Source organism: Myiozetetes cayanensis, unplaced genomic scaffold (assembly GCF_022539395.1).
Source record: "Myiozetetes cayanensis isolate MyiCay16 unplaced genomic scaffold, myiCay2020 scf10, whole genome shotgun sequence".
Lineage (NCBI taxonomy): Eukaryota > Metazoa > Chordata > Aves > Passeriformes > Tyrannidae > Myiozetetes > Myiozetetes cayanensis.
Window position 1 is genome coordinate 34,475,806 of NW_026086605.1, and position 22,827 is coordinate 34,498,632.

Genomic DNA, 22,827 nt, shown 5'->3' on the forward strand with positions numbered 1-22,827 from the left:
CCCTCAAGAAGTCTGAAAGGGATGTGGAGACTTTCCAGAGCTTGGAAATATTTCCCCACACACGTGACATTGTCAGGCAAGCTGCCACTGGGCTTCCCAGAGTTATCTTTTGGAGACTCTCAGGAATATAGTTTGAGCATCTCCAGCAGACCTCAGACTATAAACCGCTGTCCCCAATTCAACCATCAGGCATCGATTTTGGTGTCGGAATGATTTTCTGTATCTTGTGATATGCAACAAGGCAGGTAAAATAAGCATTGCGTTCCCTCGGGGCTTGATAACCTGAATCTCTAAGGCAGCCTTGTGCTTAAAAAAACCCCACTGCTTTCCCTTTTTTTTACAAAATTCAGATTATAATTTTCAGATTATTTGGTGGAGATGGGGAAGAGGTGGTGTCTCTGTCTTTCTGGCAAATGCATTAGCCTTTGCATTCCTATATATGTGTGCATGTAGTGTATAAATGTATATGTACACTGGTTCACGTTCCTGAGTAGCTCTTTTCCCCTGTTTCCCATGGGTTGTCCCCTCCCTGAACATCGTCCCTGACACATCCGTTCACCTGAATTCTCATCTTCCCCCTCCCTGCCACTGCACTTCCTTGGGAGAAGCCTTGTTAGTAAGAACCTAATGAAGTAAATGCGCTAATTAACCTTCCATTACTCTCCTCATTAAGTCAACCTTTAATTTGGTTGGCAAAGTTCCTCCCCTTTACCACCCAGCTGTCAGTTTTCTCCTGCTTCTTCGATCTTTCTTTGGCCTCGCGTCGGGGACGGGAAAATCGATCCCGGCCTGATTTTCTTTCCCCTTCTTTCCAGCCGGCTGTAAACGCCAGTCAACAAGAAAGTAATAATGTACTTTTCTCACCCTGGGAAAGGAGAGTTGCAGACATCAATAAGCAGCTATTTAAAATGCAAATCGCTTTCTCAATCAGCTGTTGGCCTTTGAGTTTGGCAGGGGCGCGGTGATGGCGGTGATGCCGCGGTTCCACGGGCTCCCAAATCCCGTTGTGGCACTTTGCAGCAGTCCCAGGGCAGCTTTGGCGTGCCCTGGAGAGTTGCATCCCTCTGGGTTTGTCCTGACGTGGGTGGGATGGGGCTTTGCAAACCTGTGGGGTTCCTCTGGTTGCCTTCAGGACTCACCCCACCCTGCATCCCTCCATCCCTTTGGCCAGGGGCACTCACCATCCCCTCACATCTGTGTAGCTGCCACTATCTCTTGTTTCTTGGTGATCTCCAAAGCTTTTCTTTCCCCTTTTTCTTGGAGAAAAAGGGAATGCAGGGGGGCAGAAACGGTTGGAAATTAAAGGCGGTAATGGAGGCTGTAGCTCTGAGGTGCTGGTGGGTGAGGTGCTGTGCCAAGGGGCTCACCCTGAGCTCTGTTTCTCTCTCACGTGGGGATGGTGGCTTTGTGGACCAGCCTCAAGACCTGCACTGTTCCCAGTTGTGGGAATGTTGCATGGAGTACAGAACATAGCCAGTGAGAGCAGGGAGTGAGGTGGGGAAATACCTTGTTAAATCAATGGATGGATGAAAAGGCTTCTAGGAATGAGCCTACTCACAGCTTCTGTGGGGAATCAGGTGGGAGACAAACCACCCCCTGCCCTGTCCGTGGCACCTGGGGTGTTTTCCCAGCATTAGGACTGGAGAGTGGTGCAGCCCATCATCTCATGGTGGTCTACAGGACAGCTTTCCCTGATGCTGCCATGAAGATGGCACAGGCTTCTCAGTCTTCTCCAGTGGACTTACTGTTTAAATTTTGCACAGGGGATTGAGTTTGCTCTGTGGGGAGTCACCTGCCCCACCTACGTTAGGAGTAACTTGAACCTCCTCTGCCTTCTTTCGTGGGTTAGGGGAGCACAGGGTGGTCAGACATTGGGAGGAGCCTCAAGTATGTCCCCATCCTTTCCTTCTGCTTTTGGTGAGTGGAAAATGTCTCAGAAAGCCCTTACTGGAGAGGGAGAATGACAGATAGGTGGTAACTGAGGACTGCCAGGCAAATGTCCAGGGCAGGCTGTTGTTACAGAGGCTGAAGCACAGGGGAGAGGATATTTAGGGAGTCAGGAGGGCATTCAGAGGACACTGGTGGGAATATGAAAGCATGGCTCAGCAGCAGCTCAGTGGAGGCTGGAGAGCTCTCAGTTGGACATTTCTGATGTCCCCCAAGCCTGGACTTTGTCCCTCCTTCCAGCCCTTCTCCCCTACCCTGGCCCACACAGCTCTCCCTCCCAGTCAGCATCTTAATTGATCTTGTTGTTCTCAATCCCCCCTGAGTGCTCTGTCTCCAGCTGTGCTTAAACAGAGCAAAATCTCTTCCAATTTCCCTGCCGCTTAAAAGAAAATTGAATCCTTTATCTGCCAGAGGAGAGGCAAACTGCAAACACACGGAACAGTGAAGAGTTAAATAATCAAAGCAGACAATCCCAAATTGCCTGGAAAGTTAAACATGAATGGCTTGTCTTCTTCCTGGGTGCTTCTGGGGTTTTTACAAGTATAAAAAGATGCTTGCACTCCTTGTTGCCATTAAATATTCTTATCAATCCTGCTCTGTAACCTAAAGGGAAGGGGAGGAGGGAGTTACCAGGTAGCAGGGTGATTGACGGATCTGAAGTCCTCGTCTTTCTGTCAGGGCCCAGTGCTCTTTGGCTGTGTTTATCTCCTTAATCTAAATATCAATCCGTAAGACCAAAATGGGGTGGAATAGGAATCATGACAGCCCAGGCGTTGAGAAGAGAGAGAGAGAGACACTTTACTGCAGCTTGTGCAGCCGCTCCCTGTCCTGATGGAGCTGTCAGGAGAAATGCACAGCCAAGGCAGGGAGGTGGGAAAAACAATGCAAAATCACAGCCTGTGCCCTCTGCCCCCTCCCCACCCCCTCCAAAAAAGCCAATTCAGCTTCCCTGAGAAGGGAAAGAAAACCAGGGAGCGAATGCACACCTGCTCCTGTCCAAATTGCATCCTACAAAGCATGAGCCAAGCAGCAGGCTTCCCAGTGCTCCCAGTAGGAGGTGGGGTTGGGTGTTTTTCCTTTGCTGCTGGCCTTGCCTGGTGATTTGGGAGGTGACTGGAAGTTAAAGGGAGAATTTTTCCCGAGGTGATGGTTTCTGCCACGGGAACACTCCAACTTCACACCTTCTCAGCAGTCCCTGTAGGGCAGTCGCCATCTTCGCCTCGATACGTCCTCTCCCACCCATAAAGTTCCAACAGAGCCAGTGCTCCTGGGATTTTAATCTGTTTCCCAAACTGGCTTTCTCCATGCCCTCCCAAAACATCCAAGGCTCTGTTTCCTCAGGCAAGGGGCTCCCGTGGGAATCAGCATCCAGCGGGTGCCATTGGCTGAGTGATGCTGTGACAGAGACAGTGTCACCCCTGGATAGACCTTGTGCAACCCCTGGTGATGCTGACAGGCTGCTGTTGGGGCCTTAAGGGGAGGGCAATTTACCTGAACCCATTTGGGAACCCTGAGATGTGTGAATCCACCTGCTGAGATCCCTTCCATCATCCACTTGTGTCCCAGGACGTAGGTTCTGCTGGATCTTCCTGTGGCTGGCTGCTGTGTCCTAGAAGCAAACCTGTGTCACCTCTGGTCACAGGAGTAAAAGCTGTGGGTCTCCATCCCCTAAGATACCCTTGGGAAGTGGCTGTTGATTGACTGACTGAGACTCAGGTGCAGTTTCCAGCTTCAGGGAGGTGAGGGTGTTGTCTTTTTATTACACCTCAGCCTATGGCTTCTGGATCACGGTTTTCCAAGGTGCACCCACATTGCTCTCTCCAGGAAAGCCTCTGCCTGGCAGGGATGTGTTTTGATCTTGCTATTCCTCACCGAGAAATAAAATCCCACCCTCTAGCTGGGTTTGCTTCACTCTCAGAGCAACCATGGGCTGCATCCAGCCCCAGGGAGAATTTCCTTCATTCCAACTGGACAATAGTTGAGCTTCCCTCTTCTCTTTCTCCATGCTGGCATTCAAGATGTTCATGTCCATCTCCAGGCAAGGACCTGCTTGGCTCTTCCCTCCTTTTTTCTTAATCCTCCCTCTCCCTGCTGGGCCCCTCACCTGGATGAGATGGAGTTGCAGATGGGAGGTGGCGTGAGTGGCTTCCCGGAGCTCGTGCAAATACTTTAGAGATCATCGAGGATTTATATTTCCTCCGCTGGACTTTGACCTTAATTTCTTCCATTTTGCTGGGCTGTAAAATTCATTAGAGACCCAACAGCAAAGTGATTGAGATGTCAGGACAGGCAGTTGTGTGGTTATTTAATCGCTCAGATGTGCCGCTTGCCATTTAGGTGGACAACAGGAGAATATGAAATCAATGCTGTTCATTAGTGGGGGACTTGAGCCCAGCTCCAGCTCCGAGCCCCAGTAAAACCCACTGGGGTGGGCACCTAAAGGGTCTTGGTGTCACCAGTGAAAACCCACACTGGAGAAGCCTGTTTCTCTCCCTTTTGGGCCATCTTCCGTCCCCTCGTGCTTTAAACCCTGGTCTCCAGCCATTCCAACAGCCTGGCTGCAGTAAATCACTCCCCGCTAAATCACGGCTGCCCAGGCAAGTGTTAACCTCGCCTGCGTGGAGCTGATGTTGCAGGGAATGCTGTTATAAAACACAATCAGGAAGGCTCTTGTTTTCCTTGGTGGCTGGCAGAAGAGGTGGGGAAAAGCTCTGCCATTCCCAGGGGGGTTGATTGGCTATTTTTCCCCCCCCCCATCCAGGTTGAGCGCAGCCCTCTGGGGTCATTAGCACCGATTGAGCTCCCTGGCTCGGTGCGTGGTTTGGAGCTGCTGGGGGAGCGGTGGCAGCGGCAGAACCCCGGCACTGCCTTGATTCCCCACTCCCACCTCCCTCTTTCCCAGCTAATCACGCTGCTGGGCTCCGGCACGGCGATGCCAGCCATCCACCGGCTCTGCTCCTGCCTGATTGCCACCTCCCACCGGGCAGCCTCTCTTTAAAAGCCTGGGAAAGAGCACGGCCGGGGCAGGCAACGCCGACAAAAGAGCTGTTTTCCAACTAGAGTCATTCCATAATAACTTTAAGTAGGTTTTCCATTGGTTTCCTGTCCCGGTTTTGCAGCCCAGCGGTTGCATCTCTTGGCCCATCGCGTTTCTCTCCCCCCAGATCGCAAACTGAATCCCAGTCCTGGTGGATACCAGCACTTAGCTGTTATTCCCCTGGGACCTGAAGGTTGCATTTGGGAAGGGGTGTTTGGATGATTGCCTGGTTAGCACACGCAGGTTTTGGTGTCTCCAAAAACCAGTGCGGTGCCAGGCCATGGCTCCACACCCTGGGGTTCCAGTACCACCCTCTGAGGCGCCCCTGGCTGCCCAGTCAGCCCCAAGGAGCCCCTAGAAAACCAACAAAAAGTAGGAAGCAGGTGGGAATCCTCTTTCTGTTTGCTTTCCCAAGCCCCAGGCATTTTGCTGGAGCAGCAGTACCCTGGTCTCAAAGCCAGGGGAGCAGGAGCAGGCAGGGACCAAACAGGCTCACGCCCGGTCACTCCGGTACCCTGACAGCTTTTTGACGTCCTGTAATTGCTTTCCTGCGAGGACTCTTTTAAGCAGAGAGCTCCTGGCCAAAGCAATTTGCTCCCCATCAATTTTTATTTCCTGCTTTGTGCGTGTGAGGGAGGGGAGGGAAAACAAAGAGAGCGAAGAAGAACAAACAGAGCTGGGACCTGTTCCTGCAGATCCACACCGAGGGAAAGGTGGGAAGGGTTTAGCTCCCATGGTGCCAGCAGAGCCATCCTCAGCCAGGCAGGACATGGCAGCCCTAATCATCATTCCAATTGCTCACCCCCTGCAACCAACTTCCAGCTGCTCATCCCTGTCTGACAGTTTTGGGGGGGGAGGACTTGCCATCCCAGGGGCTCCGTGGGGGACCTGAGCCACCTCGAAAGGCTCTTCTTGGTTCTTTAAGCCCTTCCTCGCTCCTCCTGCCGTGCTCCCTGAAGCTGCTGTGAGTAGAGTTAATCTCCGGCAGTTTAAGGAGTCGTTGAGTGGGGCTGGCGGATGATGAATGTCGAAACCATTACCAGGCGAAGCTCCGTGGAGCTGTTTAAAACTGAATTCTCCCATGTAAATTTCTGCTCCATCAATCCTGATGACATGTCAAACATTGCTATTGTTTCCCGAACAAATTGGACGACATGCCCTTTCCTGCAGATTTGCCCACGAGAGCAGAACCGCTCGCCAGCTCCTCGCTTTTGTCTCCGGCTCTGCCGGCCCCGGAGCCGGAGGGGAAGGGTGGATGTGATGGCCCCTGGTGGGACAAAAGGGAGACATCCAAAATATTTGAGCTTGAGGGATGGAGATGGACAGAGCAATGGGCTGTGGGTATTTTTGTGTGATTCATGTGCCGGGTGCCCACACTGCAGCTCGGTAAATTAATCCTCTGGGTTATCCAGGCTTCCTCTTCTTGCCGCTCTCCCAGAGTTTAGCTGCACAAATGTGGGATCTTTTAGAAATGGTCTGTGCCGGTGACAGCTCATAAAAGTACAGATTTGGACCCGCATTTTCATCCTGCCCTTTTGCAGGCTCCAGTGGGCAAATCCCGCTTTAATATTCCGGGCAGGAGAGGAGCAGCGGTAAAAGCCATTTGATTGCTTCTCCAGGTGGAACCCCGGGAAACTTCCAGCCAGATGCCTTTCCTCCCCCGGCTGTGGGGATGGATGCGTGAATGCTGGGAGGTAAAACCAGTCAGTGATGGGGAAAAGCCACGGGAAAACAGCTGGTACCCAGGGACTGCCATCAGCTCGGTGGGATTTGGGGTGTTCTGCAGGCGTGTGCTCCTGGGAGCCCTTGGGAAGGGAGTGCGTGTTGCCTCCACAGGGATTCGAGCATCTGAGCATCTCTTTTTACCCTCAGAGGGAAAAAAAGCCTGGTAGTGCAGAAACAAGCTAAGATCCCGAATTAAACATGCTGAGCGTGCGTGGCTTGGCTTTTTGCATGTTCCCTGTCACGCTCAACTAACCTGCTCCGCTGCCCAGCGTTATCTCTGTGATGTTCAGCTGCCAGGAAAGCCATCCAGCCAGCAGCACCTTCCCCCTCCCTTGGTGTAAATCAGGGTCATTAATTAGCCCAGCTGGTGAGGTGGAGGGTGAGGCAGGGTCAGGCTGCCCACCCCCCTGGCTCCTCGGGGGAAGGTTGTTTTGCCTCGCTGGCACATTTGGCATCACCACAGCTTGTGGTCCAGCCGCCCTCCTGGCTCCCCTCCCCGGGGCTCCCATTCGGAGCGCCTCCATGCTAACCTTCTTTTAACCTTCCTCCTTCCCTATCTTTTTTTTTTTTTTTTTTTTTTTTTTTTTCCCATCAGAAGAAAATTACACTTTCCCACTGTTGTCTGTCACCGCAATAAGCACTTACGAGCGCAATTGTAGGGGGCCAAATGAAGGGAATTCGTTTTGCCCATGCTTAGTGGCACTGTCAGGCCCCCTGTAAATCATTATCTCATCAACAGCCCATCCAGGTGCATGGAAAACGCTTTTCTGGGCTCTGCTCTCACACCAGCCACTTAGGAATTAATGGGACCCAGGGATGCACAGAGGTTGTGGGCACGGAAGTAATGGACAGGAAAAATCCTGGCTGGGAGGTTGAGGGCTGGCTCATACCAGGCAATGCTGAGGGTGCTCAAGGCACTCCAGGATTCTGGGGAACAAGGACCCAAAAAAGGGGCTGGTGGCAGGTGTTAGGATGGGGGATTAACACCAGTATGAGTTGTCTGAGGGATGCTGGGGTGGGCAGATGGTGGGTTGACCCTTCTTCTCTCCAGGTGTTTCCATATGGAAAAAGTCACCTGGTTCTGCCTGGGATGGAGCACCTTTATATGTGTCTTGTGAGGGGGGAGATGCACCCCAGAGGGACTTGTCCTCCAGGAGTGGGTGCTGCTCACTCTCTGGGCATCTCTCCAGGCAGATTTGGGCAGGTTTTTTCCATTTTACCGAACACAATTGCAGTGAACATGGAGCAGGTGAGGAAAATCAGCAAAATCAGTAGGTCTGGAAGGCTGGATCTGCCAGCGCACCCTTCGGCTGGTGTAAAGCCACAGGAATTCCCTGCTCGGGCTGGGAAGACCTTTGGGGAGAAAAACTTAAATAATCCTGTCTGGGTTTTTTGCCTTTTCTTCTCTGTCACCCCGTGGTGTGGCAGGTAAGCAGCACATGGGGGTAAAGCCGTGCTCAAGCTCCTACTCTGCTGTCAAGGGTAATCAAGGCCATCGATAAATCAGGAAGGTTTCAGGAACAGGCTGTGTTCTCCATGCCACTCCTAAAATACAACCTTTTGCTGGTATCTGGACATAAAATGTGTCTTTGACCCTGCTTTTTCACAGACCTGTTGGTCTCTGAGTAATCCAGACAGGACTCGATTTAGAAAATATACTGGGGTAGAAAAAGGATATTTTGGGGCTTGCATTCCACTTCCCTCACCTAAAAATAAGATTTTCTGCTCCATTTTCCTGCCGCCGCTCATGCATATTTTATACATTCATTAGAGCAAAGACTTTAAAACACACATAAATCTTGCCTTGCTCATCCAGAGCTGACACAGGGAGTTGTGCACGTCTTCCCCACAAGGTGTTGGTCTTTTAGCCATGACCAACCTGCTCCTGCTCCGGCAGCTGCCGGTGAAGTACGTGCATCCTGCAGCATCCCAAGCCATCCTGAGCCATCTGCGGGGATGCAGCAGATTACATCCCCGGAAGGGTTGTCCTCATGGAAATCAAGGTTGAAATCCCTTTCCTTGCTTTTCCAGATCTGTATTTTAGCTTGGGGAGGGAGGAGTTTTGAAGCAGGATGGGTGTTTATTCCTCTCCCTGCAGCCCCAGGCGTGCTGCCAGCCTGGAATGCACAGGGAGCAATATGAGCTGTGGGTGTGTGGTCCCAGCTCTTTGCCTTCACAGGGACAGGATGGGTGGCCCTCGGGAGTTACCCATTTCACATGTGCTTTCCAGCTTAGCTTAGTGTGTGTGTAGGTGTAACATCTCCCACTCCCAAAGGTTTTTGGACTGATGCTGAGAGATGTGGTTGGAGGGCTGTCAGCTGGAGCAGGCCAGGAGTCAGGGATGAGCAGGATAACCCAGGGGAGCTCAAGCAGCTTTTGAGGAATAAATGACAGCACAGAAGGTCTGCACTGGCGTGTGTAATGCAACATTGGCATGAATACCTTCATTTATTACTTAACTTCTATCTTTTCCAGGCAACTGACAATGACGTGGGCACGTATGGGAAAGTCAGTTATTTTTTCAGCGATGACCCTGACCGGTAAGTGCGACAGACTGGCGTGACTTGGATCCTCCAGAATCCTCTTTTAACCTCACTAGGAAGTCACAGGGCAATTTAAGGGCCTTGCCTATGTCCTACCTGCAAGATGCCCTATGAAACCTTCTCTTTGCTGTCTCCCAGAGGGGTGAGTTAACTGCAGCACATGCCTCGTGCTCTGTGTATTTGATTGCTTTGCTGAATGGGACCTACGAGCACCAACATTGCATGAGGCCAATAAATATGTTTGCAGTGGCCCTGGAGCACCACCTGTGACCCACTTGTGGTGGGCAGTTGGGGGCTGCATGTGGGCTGCCCAGCAGAAAGGATTTGGAGGCCTCTGCACCCTTTTTCTCTGTCTGTAGAGCAGCACTGAGGGTTTCTTCCCCTACCAGCTGCATTGAGCTCCTGAGGATGCCCTGGGACCTCGTATACCCCAGAAGAAAGTCACAAACTTCACCCACTGCCACACAAGGTGTCAGGCTGCTGCCACCCCACCTCTCCATCTCCAGCATGTGGTCACCAGGGCTTTTCCCCTCTCCTCTCCTGTCCCCTCAGTTTCTCCCTGGACAAGGACACAGGTGTAATCCTGCTGACGGCTCGGCTGGACTACGAGACCACGCAGCGCTACACCCTGACCGTCATCGCGCGGGACGGGGGCGGGGAGGAGACGACGGGGCGCGTCAGGATCAACGTCCTCGACGTCAACGACAACGTCCCCACCTTCCAGAAGGAGGCGTACCTGGGGGCCCTGCGGGAGAACGAGCCCTCCGTCACCCAGGTGGTCCGGCTCCGGGTGAGGGACTGGAGTGGCTCCTCCGCTTGGGGTGTGCAGTGGGGAGGCAGGAGCGGGTTAGAGTCGTAGAATGGTTTGGGTCGGGAGGGACCTTAAAGCCCATCTCTTTCCACTCCCTGCCATGGGCAGGGACACCTTCCACTATTCCAGGTTTCTCAAAGCTCTGTCCAACCTGGCCTTGAACACTTGCAGGAATGGGGCAGCCACAGCTTCTCTGGGCAACCTGTGCCAGGGCCTCTCCACCCTCACAGGGAAGAATTTCTGTCCAATATCTAGTCTAAATCTCCCTCTGTCAGTGTAATATGATCAGTGCCTGTGATGGGCTTAGCAAACATTTTCTGAAGCAAGTCCCAGCAACAGGTTTCTTTCTGGGATGAGAGAAGCAGGAGAGCTGGTTTACAGACCCCTTGGGACCCCTGATGGGCACATCTTCCTCCATCACTTCCACTCTCCTTGGGCCCAGCCTGCACCTCCCATCCCCTAGACTCTCTCCTGTCACAAAGCCCTGGCACAGCTCCCATGCTCATGTCCTCCCTCTGCTCACACCCCAGGCATCCGACGAGGACTCCCCTCCCAACAACGAGATCACGTACAGCATCGTGCAGGCGTCTGCCTTCCGCGACTACTTTGACATCACCGTGTCAGAAGGGTACGGAGGTAAGCGCTGGTCTGGCACCACAGTGCCACTGATGAGCAGCAGCACCTCAGGCTCACAGCCCCACCAGCTGTCATGCCAGCAGCATTTAGGAAGCCACTGCAGCAGCTCCTCTGCTTGTCCTGACCTGGCCCGCAGCGCAGTCTTTTGGAGCAGTGCTCGAGCTGAGCCGCTGCGGAGCTGTGTTTCCATGGGTGCACAACTCTCTATGGGTCGTGCCAGTTCAAGGGCCCCAGTGATGCCCAGTGCTTGTGATTGTGGGGTATTGCCCCCTCAAACAGCCACTGTTGGCCCTGGGGAGGTGGTGTGGGTGGGCCACCCTCCGAGCCTGCCTGCCATCCTGCTCAGTGCGTGAACACCGTCCTGACCACCCCACTTTGCGTCCTTCCAGTGATCAGCGTGAACCACCCCCTCGACTATGAGCAGGTGGACAACGGGGTCATCTACCTGACTGTGATGGCCAAGGATGCTGGAAAACCACCCCTCAACAGCACCGTCCCCGTCACCATCGAGGTGTTTGTAAGTACAGCGCACGACGTTTCCTCTCGTGGTTTCCCTGCAATTGCTCCGTAGCAGTGCTGCTAATTCATCAATAACCCAACGAGACTATCCCACCCCACGGACGTGTGTGCACAGATTGTGGTTACATGTGTCTCACATATATGCCCCATATGTTTCATGTGTCATATGTATCGCTTAAGGAAGTGCTGCCCCTGCCATCTGGGAAGGTCTGAGGGACAAAGGGTGACTGAGAGTGTCTCCGAGGGGTGTCACCATGAACAAGTGCAGATGGGCTGTCCTGATCTCATGCACCTCCTCCCTCTCCTCAGCTGTGCACGGTGCACTGGGCAGCCACTGTGGGAGCCGCAGCTAAACACAGGGTGAGGGGCAGAGCCGAGAACAGGGTGGAAATCCACGCTCTGGAGGAGGAGTTGCTGCTGGGAGAGGCGAAACATCACAGCTTTCCTCGGGATGATTAGATCAGAGTGTCACTCTGAGGCACGTTGTGGTTTGAGGAATTGTGGAGGGAGGTATCAGCGATGGAGACAGTTTGGTTGATAACCCGTCACTCTCGCAGTGATGGGATCTGTGCCGGGCTGGTGGCAGCATCAGTCTGGGAAGGTGAGGGAGATAAAGCCCACGATGCCGTAAGATGGGAGTGAAGTGCCATGAGCACGTCTCTCCTCCAGCTCCTCACTGTGCTCCAGAGAGGGGGAATAAGGCAGTGCCAGGGGAGTTGGTGGTGGTTAAATACATCCTTCCCACACTGTGCTGTAGACAGCATAAACACCTCTTTTAAAAGACCACACTTCAGTCAGTCATCTCCCGGGTTGAGTCTGTACACTAGTGGGGTTTAAATAGCTGTCACTTTTCCCATTCTCAACCAAAGGGAATTTCTCTCAACTGGAAAAAGAAAAGGGAAAAAAAAAAAAAAAAAAAGCCAAAAAAATAGGAAGAAAATGAGGGGGAAGCATTTCGCGACAGCAGTTGAGGAACAAGAGCCGTGAAAAGGCAGAGCGAGAGCGAGTGTGGAGGGAGGTAATTTTTTTTCATCCTTTGGTTGTTGGTTTTTAATAAAGAAGTCAAACTCGCCTTGTAGATTTCCCATTAGGGGACAATACGCTTTTGTAGAGGGAGTCGCCGAGTCAGAACTAATAGTGCGCGCCGCGCCAGGATCCCGGGAAATATCACTGCTAATAAGGTTCTGCCTCACTCCCTGCCGCTGCCGCCCCGCTCAGAGCGATGAGCCGGTGACTTACAGCCTGCCTGTGTCTGGAGGAAAGGGGTTGTGCGCTTAGTGTGAGCATCCATGATCCTCAGCATCGTCGGAGACAGCGCGGAGGGATAGGATGAGGGGGATCTGCTTCAGACTGGAAGAGAGGGCGTGTTTAGATTAGGTGTTAGGAAGAAATTATCCCCTTTGGGGGTGCTGAGGCCCTGGCACAGGTTGCCCAGAGAAGCTGTGGCTGTCCCATCCCTGGAAGTGCTCAAGGCCAGCTTGGATGAGGCTTGGAACCACCCGGGATAGTGGGCAGGGGGGTTGGAATGAGATGAACTTTAAGGTCTCTTCTAATCCAATCCATTCTGTGATTCCATGATACCGGTCGACTGATGTCTGTCTGAGAGTGAGGGTGTAGGGAGGAAGGCTGAGCATCAGGAGAACATGGGAAGCTGGTCTTAGCTGGATAAGTGAATGACCTCATCCATGGGAGCAGAGGAGTGCTGGGTTCTGGCTGGCATCACGTGGCAATGCCTGCGGGGAGCTTTGGAGTTTCACGTTGCTGAAGTGGGAAATGTCCTTCTCAAGTAGGAGGCAGGTGCACGTCAGCTCTGGCCAGATGGAGAACCAGCCAGAAGCAAGCCCTGCCTCCTCAGGAGAAGGCTTCCTGGGGGCAGTGGCACTGCTGAGCCTGGCCTGATGATCTCAGGAACGTTAATGACACGGCGCGGCGTCTGCTCTGGCTTGTGTCCACCCAGCCTGGACCACGGCACAGCTCACCCGGGCCCAGCTGCAGGTGGCATGTGGATGCACGCTCAGCTTCTTCATTTCCTTTGCCTTTAACCTGCCCAGACATCCTGGGTTTGCCCTGGATGCCCCCCACCCATCTCTGCCAGGAGGAGGAGGAGGAGGAGGGTTGGTGAGGACAGAGCCCGGGCAGCCGGCAATTTCCTCCTTGCCCTCGGAGGAGACGTTGTGAAAACTGAGTGATGCAGAGGCTGATTAAAGACCACCTGCCTCCAGGCACGAAAGCAGGGGATGGAGATTTGATTGCAGTTGGATGGGCATCGTTGGCATGTGAAATTGCTTCAGATATCAATTTCAGTGGCAACAGGTCCATCAGCGGTGTCCAGGTAGAAAACATCCCCAGAGCAGCCCCAGGGAATTGGTGAGGTCCATAACGGTGTTTTAATGTCCTGGCAGCTCTGTCCTTCCCTCCATGGGCGATTGGGTTTGGTTCATTTAAGACAGATTCTTAACAATGTTTAAACAGCATTTAAGGCCCCCTGGGGGGAGCTTTAAACCAGTCCAGAATCTGTTTTGAGGGATGTTTCAAGCAATTGCTCCTGCCTGATTTCTCCAGGACTTTTCTCCAGTGGTCACTGGCAGAGACAGGGTGAGAGGGAACTGGTATGCAAACCAACTTCCCCCCAAAAATGCTGTGGCTGCCCTCTCTGCAAACCCCCACAGCATTCCTCCTCTGAAAGAAAGACAGCCAAAGCTCACCAGCTCACCTGGCCAGTCGAGTTTGCCTCATGGCCAGGGCGACCTGGAACACTAGGGAGGAGCAGGTCTGTGCACGATGCTGCCGTGCTTCATGTGATGCCTGAGCTTCCCAGGCCTCATGGTGGAGACAGGAGCAGCTTGGAGAATGCTCATCTGCCTGTGAGTGGTTCCTGAGCCCTGTGCCCAGGGTGCTGAGTGATGAGGGAGTCAGTATCATCCCCACTGTAGGACTCAGCAAAGTCACTGACAATCATCCTACCTCAACCTCAGCTGCCTCCACAGTGAAACCACCACTCAGACCCCCAGCGCCTCCCCCACAAGGCACCTTCCCCACACTGGCATTGTGAGCTGGTCACACCCTGAGATGCAGCTGGCCAGGAGCATCCCCATACCAGACTTTTGCAGCTCTTGACCACTTTGCCTTTTTCCCAACCAGCCTCTCGACCTTCTCTTTGCTTCAGGATGAAAATGACAACCCCCCCACGTTCAGCAAGCCCTCCTATGTGATAACCGTCATGGAGGACATTATGGCAGGTACGGGCCACCCCCCCTGCTCCTTCTCCAGGCTCCCAGAAGGGCACTGGGTATCTTACAGCCAGAACGGGGTGGGTGATGCCTTTCTGGGGAGGTAAAGCCAGAGACCTGGTGAAGTTTCATAGCTGTGGGGGTTTGGCCCCACCGTGCATGCAGGAGAGGGGACCCCTTGTCTGGAGTGGACTGCAGGAGCAGTGTGGGGGATCAGGGCTGTTCTGACCCATTCCAACCCTCATTTCTGCCTCCCCAAGGAGCCACGGTGCTGTTCCTCAATGCCACGGACATGGACCGGTCCAGGGAGTACGGGCAGGAGTCGATCATCTACTCCCTGGAAGGCTCCTCGCATTTTCGGATCAATGCTCGCTCAGGTGAGGCTCTGGACGTGCTCTCCCGCTTTTCCTTTCAGTTCTCTCTTTCGCCCTCACTCCTTCCCTCGCCCTTCCCTCCTCTCCTCCAATCAATCTGCTTAGGAGACCCACAGTTTAAGGGTTTCACCAGGTTTCAGACACCACCACTTGCCCAGTCACCATGAGAGCTTCAGCAGAGGCATCCATGGAAACTCAGCCCCTGGTGGGAGTGACACCCAAGGAAAAGCCTGACTGTGAAGGCTTCTGTTACCTAAGGAGCTGCCAGGATCCATCTGTTTGGATCAGAAGGAAGGGCCCGTTTATGGACTATCCTGGCCCTGGTTTTGAGTGTTTCTTTTTTTCCCCTGTCGTCTCCTGTGGCTGCAGGAGAAATCACGACGACGTCTTTGCTGGACCGGGAGGCCAAATCCGAGTACATCCTCATCGTCCGGGCCGTGGATGGAGGCGTGGGCCACCATCAGAAGACAGGCATTGCTATGGTGAGTGTGGGGAGGAGTGATTTCCATCTCCTCGAGCCACTCAGGTGCTCCCCTGGGGCTGGGACACGGGTATCTCATATTTTAGCTATGTGAATGGGTGAAGAGCACACAGCGGTCCCTGCCCCCTTGACTGCTCCCAGCACTGCTCACAGATTGACTCTCCAGGCTGTGGAGACCTTGAAATCAGCTCGCTTTCCTGGGAAACCACACAGGGACCACTTGGCTTTCCAGAGCTTTACATGCCCAGCTCTCCATGTGGAGGTGGTAATGGGTACCTGTTTCACCTGCAGCACGGCTCTCTTTGTCCATGCCTCTTGGGAAGAGGCTGAGCTGGAGAGCCTGTGGGAACACTTAGTTATTCCTGGTGCCAGGAATAGCAGTCTGTTCACATGCTGCATGGGTTCAAGCGTTTCCAGCCAGCCTGGAATGCCTGGGCTCCTCGGAAGGTGCTGGTGGAGCTGCCTCCTTCTTTGCCTTGCCCTTCACAAGCATCAGGGAGCCCCATTGTTGGCAAAGTATTTGTAAAACTCTTGATGATTTTAAACGTCTTTTCCAGTTTTAACGGTTCTGTGATTCTGTGTCTCAGTGCTCATGGCACCATCTTTCTTGGGACATTTTCTTGGCACCGTTGGGGTGCTCGTGGGATGTTCGGTTGGGTTGCAGCAGAGATGCCTCACACACAACACAGGACAATGCAGGAAAATCTGTGGTCGTGTTGAGGAATATCCCTGGAATAACTGTCCCTCCTGCCAAAGGCCTTCAGGAGGTCTGTGGTGGCAGACTACAAGTTCCCTATGGAGCCTCCCAGAGACATGTGGTGGCACCAGCATGGCCTGGGGAATGCTGAGTTCCCCCCTCCTGGAACTCTGGATGAGGTTATGTTCTCCTAAATAGCTTTGCTGAAAGGCAAAGACAAGGAGGGGGAAAAAACCCTCCCTATTCCTAAAAAGTTGAAGAATATTAAAACTCAGTGAGATGAGTAAGTTTGGCTGCTGCCATTAGCAGAGAACTCAAAATAACAATTTTTGACCAGTAATAAGGGTCTTTTGCAAGATCCCTGGGTGATGGACAAGCACCTGGAGTGCTTGGAGCAGGGGTGGGTCACCAGCCTTCCCCAGGTGGTGCCTTGGCTTGTCCCTGGAGATTGTGGCTGTCCAGACTCGCCTCTCCTACCACGGGGTGGCACCAGCAGCTCAGCCTGGTGTGACAGCAGGATGCAGGGACTTGGGAGCAGAGAAGACCCCGGGAGAAGCTCCACTGAGACCCTCTGCTTAGGACCCCGCTCCCCTTGAACTCTTCCTCAGACACCTTCATAGCCTCACAGGCTGGATGGAAATGGGTGATGTGGGGAGGTGAGGGACTCCCAGGCAGTAGGATGCATCCCACAGACTCACTACTGTCACTTAGGTGCCATTTCTCAGGCTGAAAACCCAAGATAGGTAACACTTCAGAGCACCGTCCTCGCCCGTGCTCTCTTGTCTTCACACCTCCCACCCCTGTTACTGTACCCTCTGCTGGTTTCTCATGTATTCTTTCTTTTTTTCTTGCTTTTCGCCAGTGATTCAGGTTTTTCCCTTCCCTTTCCTGCCCTATTCCCACTGCATCCTCCCTCCCGGTACAGCGTTGCCTCCTTGCTCTCTCGCAGGTGAACATCACGCTGCTGGACATCAACGACAACTATCCCACGTGGAAGGATGAGCCCTACTTCATCAACCTGGTGGAAATGACCCCCCCCAACTCAGATGTCACCACGGTACGTGCGAGGGAAGGCGGTGGTCACACTAGAAGCCTGGTGAGATTGTCACCAGCCTGGCTGGAGCAGGGAGTCACCTCCAAGTGGGTGGCACCTCCTGACCGGTGGCACCTCCGAACCTGTGTCACCTCCAGTCCAGCACTATCCTGCAGAATTCCATTTAAAACATTACTCCTGAGCCTGCTACCTGCTGCCCATCCTCTGTGTTTCTTCCCCCTTCTGGGATATTATTTTTCCTCTCCAAATTGTGCGGATTTTGGCCAAACTCTCCTTTTCTTAGCCTTGCCTGCGACCTCTTTCAAGGACCTCTGTGAAAGACTTTGATTTACAGCCTTTCAAGTCCCTCTGGCGAAATAAAAGAGAAGGAGAGGGGGAGGCTTCTACTCCATCACGCCGAGAGAAAAATGATGGGAACAGAACGGAAAATAAATGAGGGAAAAGTGAAGACAATCCACAAAATCATATAAGGAGGAAGGCTGGGGAAAAAAAAAAAAAAAGGATTTTTTTTTTTCTTTTGCAGAGGAAAGGTCTGGCAGCACTGCCTGAGCCAGAGCACAGTGGTTTTCTCTCCTCCACGCAGCACCAGCCCCGCTGCTTGGCGCCAGCTTGAAGTCATCTTGCCTTTGACATCCCAATTAGTTGCTGGGAAAATAATTATTTTGTCACCGATCCGACGTAAATTCAGCTGCGAGACAAGCAGCAGGAGCTGGGGAAGTTATGAGTGCAATGAAATTGGGTTTTTTTTTAATGTAAATGCCCCTGTAGTTAAAAATGTCACAGGGAGAGCAATAAAGCAAAGAATATCTGACATGGAGGAGAACTCCACCAAGGAAGTTATTTCCAGCATTCTGGGTGCGGTGGCACAAGTTCCTCAGAGCGCCTCTTTGTCCCATTTAGTTTATTTTTCTGAGGGGTCCTTGTTTTTTAAGTGGTTTTATTTAAAGGGAGGAAAGCCAGGTTGATTGCTGCATGCTTGTGTCTCTCTTGCCATGCCATTACCTCCTGGGCTCACAGACCATTTTTGGGGAGATTTAACTCCACTCTCGAGGGTGCAAAATCCCTGCAAATATCAGGAAAATACAGAGCTGGATGGATGAAGGGGAGCTTCTTCCTGGTGCTGGTGCAGGGAAGCCTCTCATGTGAGCTCAGACCTGTTGTTAGACTCCGGCAAATCCATGTGGGAGTTAATTCCCAGCGCTCCGCTTTATTTCTCTGCTGTTTCTCCATGGCAGGTGGTGGCTGTGGACCCGGACCTGGGGGAGAACGGCACGGTGGTGTACAGCATCCGGCCTCCCAACAAGTTCTACAGCATCAACAGCACCACGGGCAAGATCCGCACCACCGGCGTGCGCCTGGACCGGGAGAATCCCAACGCCCAGGAGGCCCAGCTCATGCGCAGGATCGTGGTGTCCGTCACCGACTGTAAGCCCCACTTGCATCCCACAGTGCTCCCTCCTCTCTCCCTCACGGATTGTTTTCACAGCAACAAGTTGAACCTTTGAGCCTGGGGGCAAAAACTCTCCTGGCCCCTCAGCCTGGCTCCGTCAGCATCCCAGAAAGTCAGTTGAGCAGGTGGGGGAAAAAGAGCTGATGTGTTTTTCTCTGGAAGTGGTGCATTAGGGAAACATCGTTTTTTTTCAGGAAAAAAGGTAGAGATATGAAGATAAATTTCCATTTTCAGATGGTGATAGAAGAAAGGGTAATGGTTTTAAACTACAAAGAGGAGAAATTTAGATTAGATGTTAGGAGGGAGTTCTGTATTCAGAGACCCAGAGAAGCCGTGGCTGCCCCATCCCTGGAAGTGTTCAAGTCCAGGTTGAACAGGGCTCTGAGCAACCTACTCTAGTGGAAGGTGTCCGTGCCCATGGCAGGGTGTTGGAGCTCCATGGTCTTTAATGTTTCTTCCAATCCAAACCGTCTAGGGCTCCAACCATGACAAATCATCCATGACAGATCAGGAGCATCACCCCATCCTGCACTACTGTCTGCATAGGGAGGAAGGATTCCTTTTTAGGGGAGAGGAGTGGAAACAGCTCAAGTATTAACCTTCAGACCCCATTCCTGGCCTCCACAGGTGGGAGGCCACCCCTGAGAGCCACCAGCAGTGCCACAGTTTTTGTCAATCTGCTGGACCTGAACGACAACGACCCCACTTTCCAAAACCTGCCCTTTGCTGCCGAGATCGCCGAGGGCCTTCCCGCAGGCTCCTCTGTCTTCCAGGTGAGTGTGTCCCACTGCTGCCGTGCCCCACGCTGGGAGCTGCTGCTGTCACTGCCATTGCTTCTGCAAAGTTGGCTAAGAGTGCATCCTCTCCATCTTCTCCATCCTCTAGCAGTGCAACTAGGGGCATGCAGAAGGGGCTGTGGCATCCCCAACCCACGTGCTCGCTCCTGGCAGGGCGATTCCTCTGAGGCCCCTTACGTTTCATCCCATCATCCCTGGGGGCAAAGAAACACTCAGGGTCTCTGTACCCTGATGTTCCCTGATTTTCAGGAGACACTCAGGTGTCCCCCATCCTGCTCTCCCCCCCAGGTAGTGGCCATCGACCTGGACGAGGGCCCGAACGGGCAGGTGACGTACCGCATGCAGGTGGGGATGCCCCGCATGGATTTCCTCATCAACAGCACCAGCGGGCTCGTCACCTCCACGACCGTGCTGGACAGGGAGAGGATCGCCCAGTACTACCTGCGGGTGGTGGCCAGCGACGCCGGCGTGCCCTCCAAGAGCTCCACCAGCACCCTGACTGTCAAAGGTGAGGGCACCAAGACCCTTCCGAACCGTGGAGGAAAAGTGGTGTATATGGGAGATGTGCTGAGGAATCAGACGGATGTATGATCTGAAAACAGGATCCTGCCTGCTTTTGTGCACGACAGGACACAGGGAAGGGCAGCCCATCGCTCTGCTGTCCATGCAGGCTTTGTGCCTGCCATCAGCACAGCACAGAGATGGGGAAAACATGATCTTTCTGGCAGGGTCCCCAAATTCTCTGTTGGTTTTTTCTCCATTCCCCCATCCCCAGTGTTGCTTTTCCTTTCAGTCTGTCTTTTGCTTCAGCATGTGATTCCCCTCAGCTGCGTGCCTCGATAGCCCACGCACTCCCAGTTCAGAGCTGGACCCATATAGTGTGGCCTGTCTTTAATTTAATGCATTGCTGTTTACTGGCTTCGTGTGACCGTAGTGCTGAGGTTAAGCATCATCTGGAAATAAACTGGCCCAGGATTGTCCTCAGGCCTGACTTTGGAAAAGAAGTTCCTGGTCCTGCACCTCTGGAGCTCTCTGCCATACACCAGGAAATACTGAGCTTTATTAAGCCCCAGCTTTCTCTTCAAATGGGGATGGAAATGGGTTTGGTGCAAATGCTAAATTGAGTTACAGTGATGTAAGGTGGTTTTTTTTGCTTGTGAGGAGTGGGATCTGTATGTATCAGAGGCTAGTAAATACAGCCTGCAGCCGTGGGGACCAGTCCTTACAACTGCTCTGCAGGCGCCCCCACCACACAAATGCCAGAGAGAGTCAGGCAAAGCATTCCCTGGGATGCTCAGGGCAGCAGGCATCAGCCTGGCCTCTGCAGGACGGGCGGCCCTGGTGGGGGACACTCAGCTCTGCTCCCCTTTTCAGTTCTGGACGTGAACGACGAGAACCCCACCTTCTTCCCAGCCGTCTACAACGTGTCGCTGCCTGAGGACGTGGCCCGGGATTTCAAAGTGGTCCGGCTCAACTGCACGGATGCCGACGTGGGGCTGAACGCCGAGCTCAGCTACTTCATCACAGGTACGAGCCCCACGTGAAACAGGAGCTTCGGCTGCAGGGCTGCCCGGGACCTTGGCCAGGGCGTTCAATGCTTCAGCAATGCCTTTCCCAGCCCCTGCAAACCTTGTCCAGCATCGCCCTCTGCTGAACAGCCCCGCTTGGCTCCCTGCCGTGCTGACCGCTCCGCTGTGCCCTGCCCTGGGGGCGACCGCTGACCCCCAGCATCCCTGGGACGCGGCCAGGAAGGGCACGAGGGTGGGCAGGACGTGGCTGGGGAGCCAGGGCTGGGGTGTGGCATTCACGTGTGTGAAACGTTCTGTTTGTGCTTGGAAGCCAGAAATGGAATTTTGGGGCCGCTCTGTTATCCCCGTGCGCCGGTGGGGTTGGGTGGGCAGGGGGCGGGTGGGCAACCTGGTCTAGTGAAGGTGTCCCTGCCCATGGCAGGGGATGGAACAAGATGATCTTTAAGGTCTCTTCCTCCCCAAAACGTCCCAGGATTCTATAATTCCTTGGTCCTTGTCCTTTGCTGCAGGTGGGAACCAGGATGGCAAATTCAGCGTCGGCTTCAGGGATGGGGTGGTCAGGACAGTCGTGAGCCTGGACAGGGAGACGGTGGCATCGTACACGCTGATCCTGGAGGCCATTGGTAAGGATTTCCCACTGATCCCATGGGACCTCTGCCACACAGCTCCATGGGGTGGCCGTGCAGGTGTTTCAGAGAGGCAGCAACCTCTGAGGCACTCTGTAAACCACAGCCTGTGCTTGGTTTCACAACCAAGCATTTCACAACTCACGTGAATTAATATGCCCTAGTCACACCATGACTTTTTCAGACAGTATATTCGTACCTCTCAGGTCTGTCCAGCCCAAAGGCTTTCCCTTTCCCCTGGGGAAGGCAGGGCCCCAAAATCCTGAGAGGCTCTGTACTGTCCAGGGCAGCCCTCCACCCAAAAATGCCAGCACCACAGCCCTGTTCCCCTAGTCCATGCCAGCCCTTGGCTCTGTGGCTGCTGATTAACCCTGAGCCACCTGGCACGTGCAGAGGGCCCGTGTGCCAAACACAGCTTGGCTGTCATCCCCAGAGCTTTATAATGATGTGCCTCTTTACAGGCCACTTGGATGCCCCTTTTGAAAGGAGAAATAAGTGGCCAGTCAGAAATTTCGAGGGCACAGCATTGCAGGTGCCACAGGGGGCTGCAGCAGGGATGCTGCACTGGCTGGGCACAGAGGACCAGATCCCAAGGGGTAAAGGGTCTGTTCTGCTCCTCCGATGGATGTCAGGCTGCCTGTGTCTTCCCAGGAACCAGATCCCATGGGCTCCAGCTGGGTGGGTTTAGCACTCACTGCATCAGGCATGTTGAAAAAACCAAACCCAATTGATGCTTCCCAGTGCCTCATCCTTCCTGCAAATCCAAGAGCCATGCTGCCATGTCCTTGTGTATGGAACATCAACCCATCCTGGTGCTCTGTGACTACCTGTCTTCATCTCCCAGATCCCTGGCCTACAGCAGTCCCTTCCAGCACACATCACTTGGTGTGCAGAATTGCAAATCCTCTCTAACGACGAGTTGCATTTCCAGCCTCACTGGGCTCCTTGGCAGAGCTTGGGGGTGGTTTTGCTTTTCCTTTCAGGATAGGAAGGGGGAAAAAAACAAAAAACAAAACCAAACCAAACACTCAGTGTGGGGTTTGGAAGCTGCAGGAAAGACGAGGGATTTTAGTTCACAGGTGGCTGAACCTCCCCGCCTCGCCTTTCTCTCCTGTACAGACAACGGCCCCACCGGGAACCGGCGCACCGGGACTGCCACCGTGTACGTGACCGTCCTGGACGTCAACGACAACCGGCCCATCTTCCTCCAGAGCAGCTACGAAGTCAGCGTCCCCGAGGACATCCCGGCCGCCAGCAGCATAGTGCAGGCACGTGGCTCTTCCACCCTGGGGTGGGAGGAGGGGGTCCCGCACTAACTGCGAGCTGCAGGAAGCCCAGGGCAGAGGTTTTCTCTCCCTGTCAGTGGTGTCT

At 53.5% G+C, this 22,827-nt stretch overlaps 1 protein-coding gene across 1 annotated transcript in view; it reads left to right on the plus strand.

The window, feature by feature from the left end:
- Nucleotides 1-22,827, plus strand: part of CDH23 (cadherin related 23) — a 180,299-nt gene that overhangs the window by 110,135 nt on the left and 47,337 nt on the right. Inside the window, exons 13-26 of the mRNA XM_050305693.1 lie at nucleotides 9,185-9,249; nucleotides 9,805-10,042; nucleotides 10,594-10,699; nucleotides 11,089-11,216; nucleotides 14,385-14,457; nucleotides 14,709-14,825; nucleotides 15,192-15,304; nucleotides 16,950-17,057; nucleotides 18,290-18,479; nucleotides 19,132-19,277; nucleotides 19,590-19,809; nucleotides 20,676-20,828; nucleotides 21,340-21,453; nucleotides 22,576-22,724. Coding sequence (XP_050161650.1) covers nucleotides 9,185-9,249; nucleotides 9,805-10,042; nucleotides 10,594-10,699; nucleotides 11,089-11,216; nucleotides 14,385-14,457; nucleotides 14,709-14,825; nucleotides 15,192-15,304; nucleotides 16,950-17,057; nucleotides 18,290-18,479; nucleotides 19,132-19,277; nucleotides 19,590-19,809; nucleotides 20,676-20,828; nucleotides 21,340-21,453; nucleotides 22,576-22,724 — 1,920 coding nt within the window. The remainder of the gene's footprint in view (nucleotides 1-9,184; nucleotides 9,250-9,804; nucleotides 10,043-10,593; nucleotides 10,700-11,088; nucleotides 11,217-14,384; nucleotides 14,458-14,708; nucleotides 14,826-15,191; nucleotides 15,305-16,949; nucleotides 17,058-18,289; nucleotides 18,480-19,131; nucleotides 19,278-19,589; nucleotides 19,810-20,675; nucleotides 20,829-21,339; nucleotides 21,454-22,575; nucleotides 22,725-22,827) is intronic.